Genomic DNA, 14,661 nt, shown 5'->3' with positions numbered 1-14,661 from the left:
CTCCTTCTCCTTCTCCATCGTTTCGGCCCGACAATGGCATCTCCATTTTTCTTTCTGCAAATTCACAAACCCAACCTCCTCTTTACGCTATGTTTGGTAACTTAGGAGAGGAGAGAAAAGAAAAGAAATGATTACTTAAGTAATAAGAGAAAAGAAAAGAAAAGAAAAGAAATGATTGTAATTTCTCTCCTTTTTGTTTGGATAAGTAAGAAATAAAAGAAAAGAAATGATTGTGATTTCTCTCCTTCTTGTTTGGTTAGATTTCATTAAGAGAAAAGAAAAGAAAAGAAATTATTTTATGTTATATTACCAAAATAACCTTTTTATATTTTCAATCATTTTATTTCTTTTATTTTTATAGGGGTAAAATTGGTATTATAAAAATATAAACATTTGTGGATTTCTTTTCTCTCCCAATCTCTCCACTTTTGGGAATATTGAAAATAAGGGTTATGAGAGAAATGAGTTTCTCTCCATTTCTCTCTATTTCTTCCCATTTCTCTCCACTTAAAATAACCAAACAAGGAAGAGAAATACATTTCTCTCTATTTCTTTTCTTTTCTCTCCAAATCACTCAATCCAAACACAGTGTTAGCTCCACAAAATTACCTCTACCCCTCTCTCTCTACAGAAAATTCTATTTTCTTTCTCTAAAACTCTGGTTAATCTTTCTCGCTGTGTAAATTTCTCTCTCTAGAACTCTACTATTCACACCTTTCAACATGAACCCCTCTCTCTCTCTCTTTGTATCTTTATAGTTGCTTTCTCTATATTTTGGTTCGGTAGAGAGAAAGAGAAGCTTCTGATGGACATATACATAGATATAGATAGAGATATACATATAGATACATACAAGCTAGTCTATGTGTAGGTGTTGACAAATCCATATATTATATAATGCTCAGATTTTAACCAAGAAAAAATAAAATAATTGATTTGAACTTTAAACTTGAAGGCATATTAAATTTTAATTAAATTAATTTTTGATGAAAATTATGTTGTTTAAATTAATTTGTTAAATCAAAACCCTAATTTCACATGTTAAAACCCTAAGTTCTCTCCACACAACTCTTACTCTTCTCAAATGCACAGTTGTTGAATGAAAAATGGTAAACAATGGTTATATATAAGGGCAAAATAGTATTTTTACGTATGTCTTTAACGTTGTTAACTATGCATTTCAATCCAGTAACCACAGGGGGTTATGTGGCGATTTCCAAATGTCAAGGGGGTAAATCACACGTGACTCAAACCAAAAGGGGGTAAAGTGAAGTATGCCTAAAAAATTTATATTCAAAATACAACTCAAAACTCAAAGTTGTTTTAAAAAACTAAACTGAACAGAGCCAAAGTTTATTGCTTGGAAAATCCATTGCTTCTCGGTGTGGATTGTGCAATTATTTAGGCTTGATTTGAGAACATGTTATTTTAGTAACTTTTTGACTTTTTACGAAAAGATGTGTAAAAAAGAAGAGAGTGATGCGATAACTTATAATGTCTTTTTAATTTTTTGACTAAAATAATTACTTCCCAAACAAGACCTTAATATATTATTTAGACGTCACCAAAATTATAAATGACAGGACCCGCTCCTCGTACCCAAGGGTTAAGTATCGTGATGGCCAGTAACTGAAATTACCTACGGCCAATTCATAAACAAATTAATAAACGCAAGCGGAAGAAACATTTGAGTAAGGGTACCAAAATAATCATTGGAGCTTCTATTTTTATTACAAAATATATTGACCAAAAAGGCCGATATTTACATATAAAAATATCATAAAAGTGTTGTGTGTGTCTATTCCGCAGCCCCGCGTCTAAGACTTTCCAGAAGTTATTTTTGAATTGCATGTTTCCTGAAAATTGGTAAAAAACTATAAGCACATAGCAGAGTGAGAAATATTATACCAAGAGTATAAGGGACACGAAATAATCATGGATAGTTATTTAGGCCAAAACATTTACAGATAATTTAGTCGGAACAAATAATCCTTTAAGTAGCAAAACAGAGATTATTTTCATAAATCATTTAAATGACAGAAACTGAAATACAGAAACTATGTAAATATATCACCATAATCACGGTACTGAACAGAACAAAACAGAGCAAAGGTCACAGAAGTGACAGTCAGAACAGAGGTACGGATTCAAGAAGTGGCTCGTACGGATTCTAGAGGCGGCTCTCACAATAGTGTAGCACTTAGTTCCGCACAGAACAGAGGTACGGATTCAAGAGGTGGCTCCCACAACAGTGTAGCACTTAGCTCCGCACAGCACTTTGGTCCGCACAGAACAGACGTCAATGGATCAGAGGGCCACAAAGTAACCAAACAGAGGCCAATGGTTATTTAAGTCCCCCGAGACGTGGGACTCCCATGTTGGTACTTACAAAATATAATTATATATAAGGTTATAGCAAAATATTCTTTAAAATATAAAACAAATATATCCATGGATTTTCTTTTAACAAATAAGGTTCAGAAATAAAACCACGTAACTGAAACCTTTATAAAACATAACTTTTATTAAAAATATAACTTGTATAAAATAAATTTTGGTAAGTTAAAACATACGTAAAATATATTTTGGTGACTCAAGGTATAATATAACTCACCTTAACTTTAATACCTTACTCTTTCTTTCCACTATCAAAGACCCTTTTAACTTTTATTATTTTTTTCCTTTCTTTTCCCTCTTCTTTTCTTCTTTCTTTCTTCTTCATTTTTCTTTCTTCTTTCCTCTTTCTTTTCCTTTTCTTCTATCCCAGGTGAAACGCCTGCTCCCTATTTATAGTTAGGTGAGGCCATTCATCAGCCAACGCGTGGCTACGGGTCCCTTTCACGCAGATTTAATTCATAATTATATAGATTTGTTCTTATCTTTAATAGATATTTAAGATAATTATATTTTGACTTAATATTTTAATATAATTATATAAGTAAATTAATTCTTAATTAAATTACACATTATCACATATTAACAGAAAATTAATTATTTATTTTAATACCACACCCATTATTATTATTATTTATATTATCTATCTTATTATTATTTATATTTTGACCTCTAAACTTTTAAATAGTTCTATTATTTTACAAAATTACGCATAATAATATATAATAAATTATATATTTTCCGAACTGAGATTAAATAATATTAGTATAAATTCTATAGCATAATTAAAAATCTGAGTTGTTACAATCTTCTCCCCATTTAAAATTTCGTCCTCGAAATTTGCCATAGGTGTAAGTTATCCGCTGCGCACTCCGATAAATATATATTAGCTGATTAATCTGATAGAAAATAGTATCTCAAAATTTTTTTTACCAAAAATAACTCACGGTCTAGTTGTCAAAAATTAGTTTGAGCCAAAATGAGAAATAAGGAGCGACTTTAAAAACTTTTCACTCGTTTTGTTTATGATAAAAATAGATAAAAATGAGAACACAATGACAGAATTATATGCAAGAATTGAAAATTTTAAGATGAACTTTTCATTGACAGGAAATAGTTTCAAAATTAATATCTTTATAATTTGAACCTACTTTAAAAAAAATATCGAAATAATTTTATTTTTTTTTAGATACTGAACTGAAAATTATATGTATTTAATTATATTATAATTTTGGTGAGTGCTTGAGCCCGACATCCTTCTTTTCTTGTTCTTCTTTTATTAGAACAAATATAAATTATATCTAATATCCTTCACAAATTAGACATACTAAAAAAAAGATTTCTTATCTATAATCATATAAAATTATAATATAATTAAATCGACAAACAAAATATAATAATTCGGTACTAATTACCCGTTATCCCACTTCTTAAATGTGCATGTGTCCTATGCTCCAATGATGTTTTTTTTTTTTTTTAAATAAACCGTTGCTCTGATACCACTTGTCACGACCCGCTCCCCGTACCCAAGGGTTAAGTATCGTGATGGCCAGTAACTGAAATTACCTACGGCCAATTCATAAACAAATTAATAAACGCAAGCGGAAAAAATATTTGAGTAAGGGTACCAAAATAATCATTAGAGCTTCTATTTTTATTACAAAATATATTGACCAAAAAGGCCGATATTTACATATAAAAATATCATAAAAGTGTTGTGTGTGTCTATTCCGCAGCCCCGCGTCTAAGACTTTCCAGAAGTTATTTCTGAATTGCATGTTTCCTGAAAATTGGTAAAAAACTATAAGTACATGGCAGAGTGAGAAATATTATACTAAGAGTATAAGGGACACGAAATAATCATGGATAGTTATTTAGGCCAAAACATTTACAGATAACTTAGTCGGAACAAATAATCCTTTAAGTAGCAAAACTGAGATTATTTTCATAAATCATTTAAATGACAGAAACAGAAATACAGAAACTATGTAAATATATCACCATAACCACGGTACTGAACAGAACAGAACAGAACAGAGGTCACAGAAGTGACAGTCATAACAGAGGTACGGATTCAAGAGGTGGCTCGTACGGATTCTAGAGGTGGCTCCCACAATAGTGTAGCACTTAGTTCCGCACAGAACAGAGGTATGGATTCAAGAGGTAGCTCGTACGGATTCTAGAGGTGGCTCCCACAACAGTGTAGCACTTAGCTCCGCACAGCACTTTGGTCCGCACAGAACAGAGGTCAATGGATCAGAGGGCCACAAAGTAACCAAACAAAGGCCAATGGTTATTTAAGTCCCCGAGACGTGAGACTCTCGTGGTGGTACTTATAAAATATAATTATATATAAGGTCATAACCAAATATTCTTTAAAATATAAAACAAACATATCTATGGATTTTCTTTTAACAAATAAGGTTCAGAAATAAAACCACGTAACTGAAACCTTTATAAAATATAACTTTTATTAAAAACATAACTTGTATAAAACAGATTTTGGTAAGTCAAAACATACGTAAAATATATTTTGGTAACTCAAGGTATAATATAACTCACCTTAACTTTAATATCTTACTCTTTCTTTATGACTCAAGGTATAATATAACTCACTTTAACTTTAATACTTTACTCTTTCTTTTCACTATCAAAGACCTTTTTAACTTCCATTATTTTTTTTCTTTGTTTTCTTCTTTCTTTCTTTCTTCTTTCCTCTTTCTTTTCCTTTTCTTCTATCCCAGGTGAAACGCCTACTCCCTATTTATAGGGAGGTGAGGCCATTCATCAGCCAACGCGTCCCTTTCACTCAGATTTAATTCATAATTATATAAATTTATTTTTACCCTTAATAGATATTTAAAATAATTATATTTTGACTCAATATTTTAATATAATTATATAAGTAAATTAATTCTTAATTAAATTACACATTATCACATACTAACAGAAAATTAATTATTTATTTTAATACCACACCCATTATTATTATTATTTATATTATCTATCTTATTATTATTTATATTTTGACCCCTAAACTTTTAAATAATTCTATTATTTTACAAAGTTACGCATAATAATATATAATAAATTATATATTTTCCGAACTGAGATTAAATAATATTAGTATAAATTCTATAGCATAATTAAAAATCTGGATTGTTACAATAAATTTATCTTTTTAATTTTATTTTAGAAATATTGTTCACTATATTTCATAATAAATTTACAAAAGAATTCATAACACTTCTATCAAAAATTAAGGTTGATATTTACAAAAACACATAAAATATAAAGAATAAAAACATAAATCATTCGGATTTCATGTCATTTTATTTTTCACTATGTAATTTGAAATTATGTTAATGAAGTTTGGTTATTTATGCATTATGTTATTTTAAAATGATAGTTGAAATGGAAGAATAAATAAAAGAAAATTTTGACGTGCAAAAAAAACAAAGTCACTGTTAAAGTATCATTATTAAGATATAACATTTTATTTTCTTTGCTAAAATACAACAATAGTTAATCATTTTAACTAATTACTGCATTATTGTAAATCTCTAATTAGTATTTGAGCAATCATTAGGGTTAGAGATGCATTTGGTTGGAATGAAATAGAATATAAAGGTCATTCTTTTTATTTTATGAAATGATTATTTTTTTATAACGATAACTAATGATTCTATTTGTAATCTACTTGTCATTAATTTTTTAATCAATTAAACATAAAAATAAAAATTTTGATAAAATAAACATTACATTTCATTTCAGTGTAGTAAATCAAACAGTAGCTAAGAAATGCCTTACTTCACATTTGTTCAGTAGGTCACATTTGCTTGTTAACTGTTGGTCTGCTTACGATTGTTTTCTTGCTCATGGAATCATTGCATCGTTTCCACGAAAATTCATAAAAAATGACTTTGTTCTTTTCCGTGAAAGACTTTCCTTTCTAGTTATCCAAATATCAGTGCTTAGGTCACATTTGTTTATTAACTGTTGGTCTGCTTACGATTGTTTTCTTGCTCATGGAATCATTGCATCGTTTCCACCAAAATTCATAAAAAATGATTTTGTTCTTTTCCGTTAAAGACTTTTATTTTTAGTCATCCAAATGATAGAGACCTTACAAATTATAATCTTACAATCCTCAAAATATTTTAACTATTCATATTATTATTAGATATAATTTTTTTAAAAAATTTAAATACATTAATAATCAATACATCAATAAAAATATCTTTAAAATAATTTGAACTATTCATATTATTATCAGACACAATTTTTTAAAAAAATTTAAATACATTAATAATCAATACATCAATAAAAATGTCATCGAAATAGTCTAAATTATTCATATTACTATTAGACATAATATTTTAAAAAAATTCAAGCACATTAATAATTAACACATCAATAAAAGTGTGGGATCTTCTGTGGGTCCCAAACATTTTCCTCCAATTATATGCTACTATTGAGTTGTTCAGGGCACTTCAGGCTCAGACAAAAATACAGAGAGAGGGAGGGAGAGAGAGAGAGAGAATGGAGCAGATTCAGCAGAAGCTCCTGAAAGCAGCAATTGAGGGGGACACACCATCATTGGAGGAAATACACACACAAAACCCACTGATTCTGAGTAGAGTAACAGTGGGTTGTTTCGATGAGACTCCTCTTCATGTAGCCGCATTGCGTGGCCATGTCGAATTCGCAGCAAAACTCCTCAGTCTAAATTCAGAGCTTGCTCAAGTTTTAGATTCGCAAGGATCGTCGCCTCTTCACTTGGCATCGGCTAAAGGCTACATCCAGATTGTAAAGCTACTGGTAGCTGCAAAACCTGAGATGTGCACGGTTCTAGATCGGGATGGTTTCAACCCTCTCCATCTAGCAGCCATAAAGGGCAAGGTCGAGGTGTTGAGAGAGTTGGTTGGAAAGATGCCCCAAGCGGCTCTAGCCAAAGTCAACCGCCAGGGTGAGACCATACTACATCTATGTGTGAAGCACTTTCAGATGGATGCTCTGAAGCTGTTAATGGAGGAGACCAAGGACGTTCAGATTCAGGGGTTGGTTAATGCTACTGATGACTATGGCTACACCATACTCCATTTAGCAGTGGCCGATAAACAAATCAAGGTATGTATGTTATGTTCCTAATTCAGTTTATGACTTTGGGCTATTTTGGGAATTTGACTAAAAGTCATTTTTTTGGGTTAGTAACAAAAGTCAAAAGTTGGCTTTTTTGGCTTTTTTTCATTTGGCAAGTTGGTTTTTAGCCAACGGTACAATTACAATTTTACTCCTCATGGGTCACAATGTGTTACATAGGTTCAGTTGTAAATATTTTAAATAAATGGGGGTAGTTTAGTCATTTTATTATGATTTGACATCATAAACAAATATTAATCAAAAAAGTCAAAAGTCACTTTTTACCAACTTCCCAAATCATTTGTCTAAAAAAGCCAAAAACTTGATTAAAAGTCAAAAAATCACTTTTAACCAACTTTTCAAAACAACCATTTAATTTCTGACTTACCCTTTGCTGGCAAATACAACTCTTCTTTGTTTATTCCCGTTCCATTTAATTTAACATAAGCTTGTTTAGATATTGAAGTCGAGTAGAAATTTATAATCAAATACAAATTCAAAACACGAATAAAGTTAACCAATAATATGGGAATTGAGGAAACTGTAAGTGAATCTTCATCTTCATGACCAAACAGCCCTTTAATACAAACGAGGCACCTTGTTTGGCATTTACACGAGGCCCAATTATTGCTCCTCTCTCTCTCTCTCTCTCTCTCTCTCGCCCAATTGACAAATCATCCTTTTTCCTTTTTCTTTTCTTTTTCCTTTTTATTTTTATTTTAATTATTCTTTCTTTTTTCTTCATAGCGAGATGTATAGTATGGTCCTGTTTGGTAGGATTTATTTCTAATTTATTTTAATTTTTAATTTAATTTAAGTTATTTTAATATGTTTGGTTCAACTTAATAATACAACTTATAACTTTTTATAAGTCAAAAATTAACTTATTCTTTAAGTAGGGAGGAGAAGTTTAATTTATAAGTCAAAAATCAGCTTATGTTCACAGTTATAAACTATAAGCTGATACGCTATAAGTTATAATCACTTTCTCACAGCTCTACCAAACGGGACCTATAAAGTGAAGGGGTACTTTTCTTTTATAAGTAAGACTCGTTTTGCATGTGATTTTTTTAATTAAAAAGTCATTAAAAAAATTAAAAAATTAATAATTCATACTAATAAGTCAAAGATTTTATTTTCTCTTTACTTTTTACATATATTTTTGTAAAAATTTAAAAAATATCTCAAATATATTAATTTTTTTTATATCACATTTTAACTAAAAAGTCAAAAAATTACTAAAAAAAATTTATTCCTAAACGAGAGCTTAATATTGTGTTTGATTGAGCCATCTTAAAAGAGATTTTAAAAATATAAAAGAAAAGATATGTAAAATTAGATAAAATATAAAAATATTTTATTTATATTTCACCTATTTTTTCCTTTTTCCTTTTTAAATCACTTCATAAATCTTCCAATCAAACATAGTACAATTCACTTTTTCTCCTCCTTAATTCAATGGCAATTCAACTCTTATTTTATTTCACCATTTTTTCTTCTTTTTTTTTTTCTACCAAAAAAATTCAACCCTTATAACTTAAAACCCTTACAAACTCCAACCTCGGAGGATATGAAGGCTTCGTTTGGCAAGGGCTTTTGTGACTATTTTAATCACAAAAGACAAAATAGACTATCTTAGTCACAACAAATAAAATATCACATTTAACTCATAATTATTACACTATTCTCTCACAAAAAAAGTCAAAAAAATTAAAAAATCAAAAAGTCTTTCTCAAACCAAACTTTTTAGCTCAGACTAAAATAATCAAAAAACCACAACAAACCAACCCACTTTCCAAACGGAGGCGAAATAATGTTTATTTGAGTCATTTCCGAAGTATCAAATTTTTTTTATTTTTTATTTGAGTCAGAAAGAAACCATTGCATATATATACACTTCATCCCATGAAAAGTGATGGAAATAGGATTTGCAATGACCTTGATGACTTTTGCCCATTATGGGAAAATCAGTCTTTAAGAATCTCCTCCTTAATTCAATGGCAATTCAACCCTTATTTTATTTCACCATTTTTTTTTCCTTTTTTTTTTTTTTTTTCTACCAAAAAAATTCAACCCTTATAGCTTGAAACCCTTACAAACTCTAACCTCGGAGGATATGAAATAATGTTTATTTGAGACATTTCCGAAGTATCAATTTTTATTTTTTATTTGATTCAGAAAGAAACCATTGCATATATGTACACTTCATCCCATGAAAATTGATGGAAATAGGATTTGCAATGACCTTGATGACTTTTGCCCATTCTGGGAAAATCAGTCGTTAAGAATAAACTTTCGGATTAAAATTTTGAACTCCACCTAATATCACCATTTTCCCCTTACTTTTGTCTGGCCTAATGGAAAATTTTTCACCTATGTCACAATAAATTTATGTGTTGCAGATTGTAGAATATCTTGCTAGCAGAGTAGATGTAAACGCAAAAAATGCAAATGGGCTCACGGCATTGGACATTCTAACTCAGAGCCGAAGAGGGGTGGAGGATTGGGAGATTGGAAACTCTCTCCAAGAAGCCGGAGGGTTAAAAGCTGCAGGTGTTCCCTTGTCTGGTAATGGAAATAGATCTACAAGGCCAAGCGATACGCTCTCCATTGTACTTGACCAAAGCAGGACACCATTGCCCGCACAAACAAGTAATAATTTGCCTAGTCAGACAGCTGCTGCAACATTGCCTTCAAATGGAAGTAATAATCCACAAATCCCGTCATTTCTGCGTCATGACACTACAAGATCATCTGCCCAAGGGTACAAATCAAAGCACAAGCTCAATGACCAGGGTCAGTGGTTGGCAAAGAAAAGGGATGCATTAATGGTGGTCGCATCACTTCTTGCAACAATGGCTTTTCAAGCAGGGGTGAATCCCCCCGGTGGTGTTTGGCAAGATGATTCCCAAGGCCAAGGCCAGCCAGAACAATCTCAACACAGAGCGGGAGAAGCTGTGATTGCGTATCATTATGAAGATTCATACAAATATTACCTTCGTGCCAACACCATAGGTTTTGTTGCGTCTCTGAGCACAATCTTGTTTCTTATAAGCGGGTTGCCCTTCAAGCGCAAGACGTTTATGTGGATTTTGATGGTGATCATGTGGTTGTCAATTACATCCATGTCATTTACTTATGGATATTCTATAGTTGCGGTCACTCCTAAAAAGGACAGGGCATCACTCCGACGCACAATGTTTGTTGCAATTCCAGTGTGGTGTGGAGTTATGGGGCTCCTGCTCGTTGGCCACACTCTTCGCTTGACAGAAAAGTGGTTGAAGAAAAAGGGGAAATCTATGTGGGAACCAGTTAGAAGAAAGTTCTGTAGGAACTAATCCAATCCCAATCCCAAAGCCAGCGTAGTTGTTTAAATTTGGATGACCAAGCTCGCATTCTTGATTTCTCTCTCTGAAACTCTGAAAAGATCTTGTATTGCACTATGTTTTCTAATCATTTTCACGTGTGTATGAAATTTGAATTGCAATTTGAAGGATTATTTGTATGCTTCTGCTGTATGATTTTCTTAGTATGTTAAAATTGAACTCAAATCAATATTAATATTTGCAGTACTTCATTTCAAGTAAAATCTGTTTTTTTTTTATACTTTATTTTCCTTTTTCTTTCAAAAATTAGAATAAATAAATAAATATTACGCTCACAACAATGTTTGATTTTCATTGTTCAACAGTATTTCCTACATGTTTGGGGAGAGAAGAAAAATCTAGCATCAAATGAAGATGGATGACAATTGTGTTTTCTTTCCATGAGAGTGCATTTTGAAAGGCTCATAGCCTTATTTCTGTTCCTCTTTTTCAAAATATGCTTAAAATGTATAATATTTATAAAAAAAATTAAAAAAATTCACCAAATACCCAGGAAAAAAAAAAAAAAATTTGAAAATTCAATACATTTTAGTGTTTTGTTATATTCAATGATTTTTTCAAAAATTTTTGTAAGAATTTTTCAAAAATTTTTGTGCAAATTTTTTTTTTATTTTTTTGTAGATAAGATGAATCAGCAAATTCTACTAAGGCCAAGTTTGGGAAGACTAAATAAGTGTACTTTTTGTCTTTTTGGACTAAAAAATTGAGGTTGAAAATATGGATATTTGGGTTAACTTTTTGACTTTTTATTGAAAAATGTGTAATAAAAAATTGTAAAAATTGATTTGTAGGGAAAAATTTGAATTGGGAGTTGTGCAACCGTAATTGTTGACTTTTGGTGAATAGTGTTAACTTTTTAACTTTTTGAGTAACTTTTTGACTTTTTAACTTTTTTGGAACTACCCAAACTTGGCCTTAATTCGTTTTATGCCTATATACAAAATCTAACCATATGAAAGTTGTATTTTCCACAAACTTTCTTATTGCCCAATTACAACAACTAATATTGAAAACACAAACGAAAAAAATGCTAAAATATAAAAAATTAGGCAATCAAATAAAAATTTAAGGAAAACTACCAGAAAGATTGCCTTTTTCAACAAACATGGAGTATGGGATAACCAAAACTTTCATGTATGCAATATATTTATTTAGTGAATTTTTTTTATCAATATTAAAAAAAAATCACATTTAGATTCCCAAATTGGTAGCATCTCCTGTCATTCCAAATTTAGCGCCAATAAGAACTGCCACTGCACTCTGCATATATAAATAACAAATACACAATAAAATATATATATATATATATATATATATAAGTAAAAAATGTAACATGTATTGAAATAGTGCAAATACAATACAAGTGTGTGAAAAAAAAAAAGTTGAAAATTTGGACACAAAAGCAATACATAAATAGAAAGTGGGTGTTTGAGAAGTGGGTTTTTTGTAGGTTTTTTTAGTTGTAGGATATTATTGGAGAAATTTTTTTTTGTGTTTGGGAAGATGGTTGGGTTTTTTTGTGGTTGGATGTGATGTTTGTGAGAGAAAAAGTGAAATGATTATGAGGTTTGATGTGATATTTTGTTTGGATTAATTTTTTTTATTATTTTGTAATCAATTTGTCTTTTAGTGAAAAAAAACAAAAAAAAAACCAAAACACAAACTTCCCAAACACCGCCAAAGAGGATGGAGAAAATGAAATGGTTACTAAGGATTACCTGGAACACAAGCATGATGCCACCTCCCCATAGAAGCAGGGGTTTCCTCCCCCACCTATCAGTCCCAAAAACAGAGATAAATGTGGCAAGAACATTGACACCACCAGTGATCATGGCCGATGCAAGCGAAGCGTTGCTCTGAAACCCAATGGTCTTGAACAGCACAGGAGCGTAGAACATAACCACATTGATCCCAGTGAGTTGCTGAAACATGGGAATCAAAATAGCCAAACAAAGCTGAGGCCTGTACTTCCTCATGGATAGGTTCCTCCATGGGTGTTCCACTTGCTTTGAGGCTGCACTGGCATCCACCAGATCGTTGAACTCGGCTTGGACGTCGGCGACTCCGCGGATGCGCTGGAGCTGCTTCTTGGCTTTGTCGAAGTGGCCTCTCTCAATGAGGGAGTTTGGGGTTTCGGAGACCCAGAGAGATGACAAGATCATTAGGACGGCTGGAACAGCGGCGCCGCCCAAGCTGATGCGCCAGCCCAAGTCGCCCTTGATCATGTTGGTGAAGTAGTTGATCAGACCGGCAATCAGAATGCCGATTGTGATGAATAGTTGGAAGCAGACGTTGAGGGTTCCGCGGTATCTGTGTGGAGCCATCTCCGATACGAACAGTGGCACTGACTGTAATGTAATGGAATTTGAAACAAAGAATTAGTTAGAGAGGATGTGGCTGAAATTATAATTTAGAATGAATTTTATAAATACAAACACTATTATGTTATGTTCAAAGTGTGACTGACTGTAATAATATTAATATTGGAGCAAAGAAAGAATGAGCTTTCGTTTTTTATGAATGAACGAATGAATTACCTGAGTGGCGAAACCAACACCAATACCTAACAAAATTCGACCGATGATGAGCATAGCGAGGTGTACAGCGAAGGCGTTGAGAAGAGCACCGCAACAGAAGACGCAACCGCCCATAAGCATGGAAAACTTGCGGCCCAGTTTCTTGGTCATTGCCGAGGCGAAGAAGGACGCAAAAAGAGCAGCCAAATACAGGGACGACGTAAACATGGTCAGCGTTTGGCTGTCGAACTTGCAGTACCGATTGGTTGAGTGATCGAGCTCTTCCTTCCGATACACAGACGGGAAAAACTTTTCAAGAAACGGAGCCATTGATGTCACCCCACCTAATCATCATAACATTACCTTTATTAATCAATATCATATATTCAAATTAATCGCACAATCAGAAACAGAGTATATACATATATATATGAATAGACAAAGATTGATTTTTCAAAAGTAGCACAACTGCAATTCAAAGAATTGAAGATTTATTAATTTGAAGGGCTTACCAGAGATACCGATGTCGTAGCCAAAAATCAGGCCACCCATAGCGGCCACTATGCAAGTTACGAAGACATACCAAGTAAGTTTTCCGGGATAATCTTTCAGGGAATCGTCACCAACAGGAGTGATAAGAGTAGCAGCCATTGCTTGATTGAAGAAGAAGAAGAAGATCAAGATCAAGAAAAAGGCGTAGTAGATATGTGATTATGCAGTAACAGAGAAAAAGTAGACAGAAAAACGAGTGGATTTAGTAGATAGTTTTGTAGACACGGATGGTTGGGGTTGTTTATATAGTGAATGATAATGGGTTTAGGAATTTGAAGTTTTAAGGAACTCTGTCTCTCTCTCACTCTGTTTTCCAATTCGGATAGGAATGGATTTGCTAAACCATGTTTGCATGGCTTTAATTGTACCAGAAAAGTTAGGGATCATGAAAATTTTGTCATGAAAATGATCATGAAAAAATTATGATCCTTGGATTACCTTGATTAGTGTGTGTTGCTTTATTCTAAGTGTAATCTAAGGGTCACAAAACTTTCATGATTATTTTCATGACAAAATTTTCATGATACCTAGCATTGCTGTTAATGTACTCAATTCAAACTGGGGGTAATCTGGCTTTGAAAGATACTTCCTTTGGTTTTAATTTTTTGAAAACACTTTTTAAAAAATTTTACTTCCTTATTTTTCACATTTTTTTGTTTTTACTGAATTTT

General features: G+C 31.9%; 2 protein-coding genes across 2 annotated transcripts; one reads left to right on the top strand and one right to left on the bottom strand.

Annotated features, from left to right (window-relative positions):
- Window positions 1-6,849: 6,849 nt before the first annotated feature.
- On the top strand, window positions 6,850-11,125 carry LOC114285713 (uncharacterized). The gene is made up of 2 exons (XM_082924220.1): window positions 6,850-7,524; window positions 9,939-11,125. Exons 1-2 carry the CDS (start codon window positions 6,937-6,939, stop codon window positions 10,872-10,874), a joined length of 1,524 nt encoding a protein of 507 aa, XP_082780346.1. The 5' UTR covers window positions 6,850-6,936; the 3' UTR covers window positions 10,875-11,125.
- An 835-nt stretch (window positions 11,126-11,960) lies between these two features.
- On the bottom strand, window positions 11,961-14,089 carry LOC114285703 (sugar transport protein 1-like). Its single transcript, XM_082920389.1, has 4 exons — window positions 13,951-14,089; window positions 13,460-13,782; window positions 12,641-13,270; window positions 11,961-12,182 (listed from the first exon to the last, which is right to left on the bottom strand). Exons 1-4 carry the CDS (start codon window positions 14,087-14,089, stop codon window positions 12,114-12,116), a joined length of 1,161 nt encoding a protein of 386 aa, XP_082776515.1. The 3' UTR covers window positions 11,961-12,113.
- Between the last annotated feature and the right edge of the window lie 572 nt (window positions 14,090-14,661).

This window comes from Camellia sinensis, chromosome 1 (genome assembly GCF_055761805.1).
Source record: "Camellia sinensis isolate YWXY chromosome 1, ASM5576180v1, whole genome shotgun sequence".
NCBI classification, from domain to species: Eukaryota; Viridiplantae; Streptophyta; class Magnoliopsida; order Ericales; family Theaceae; genus Camellia; species Camellia sinensis.
Note: the sequence above shows the minus strand (reverse complement) of the source record. Positions and strands in the feature narration are given on the sequence as shown.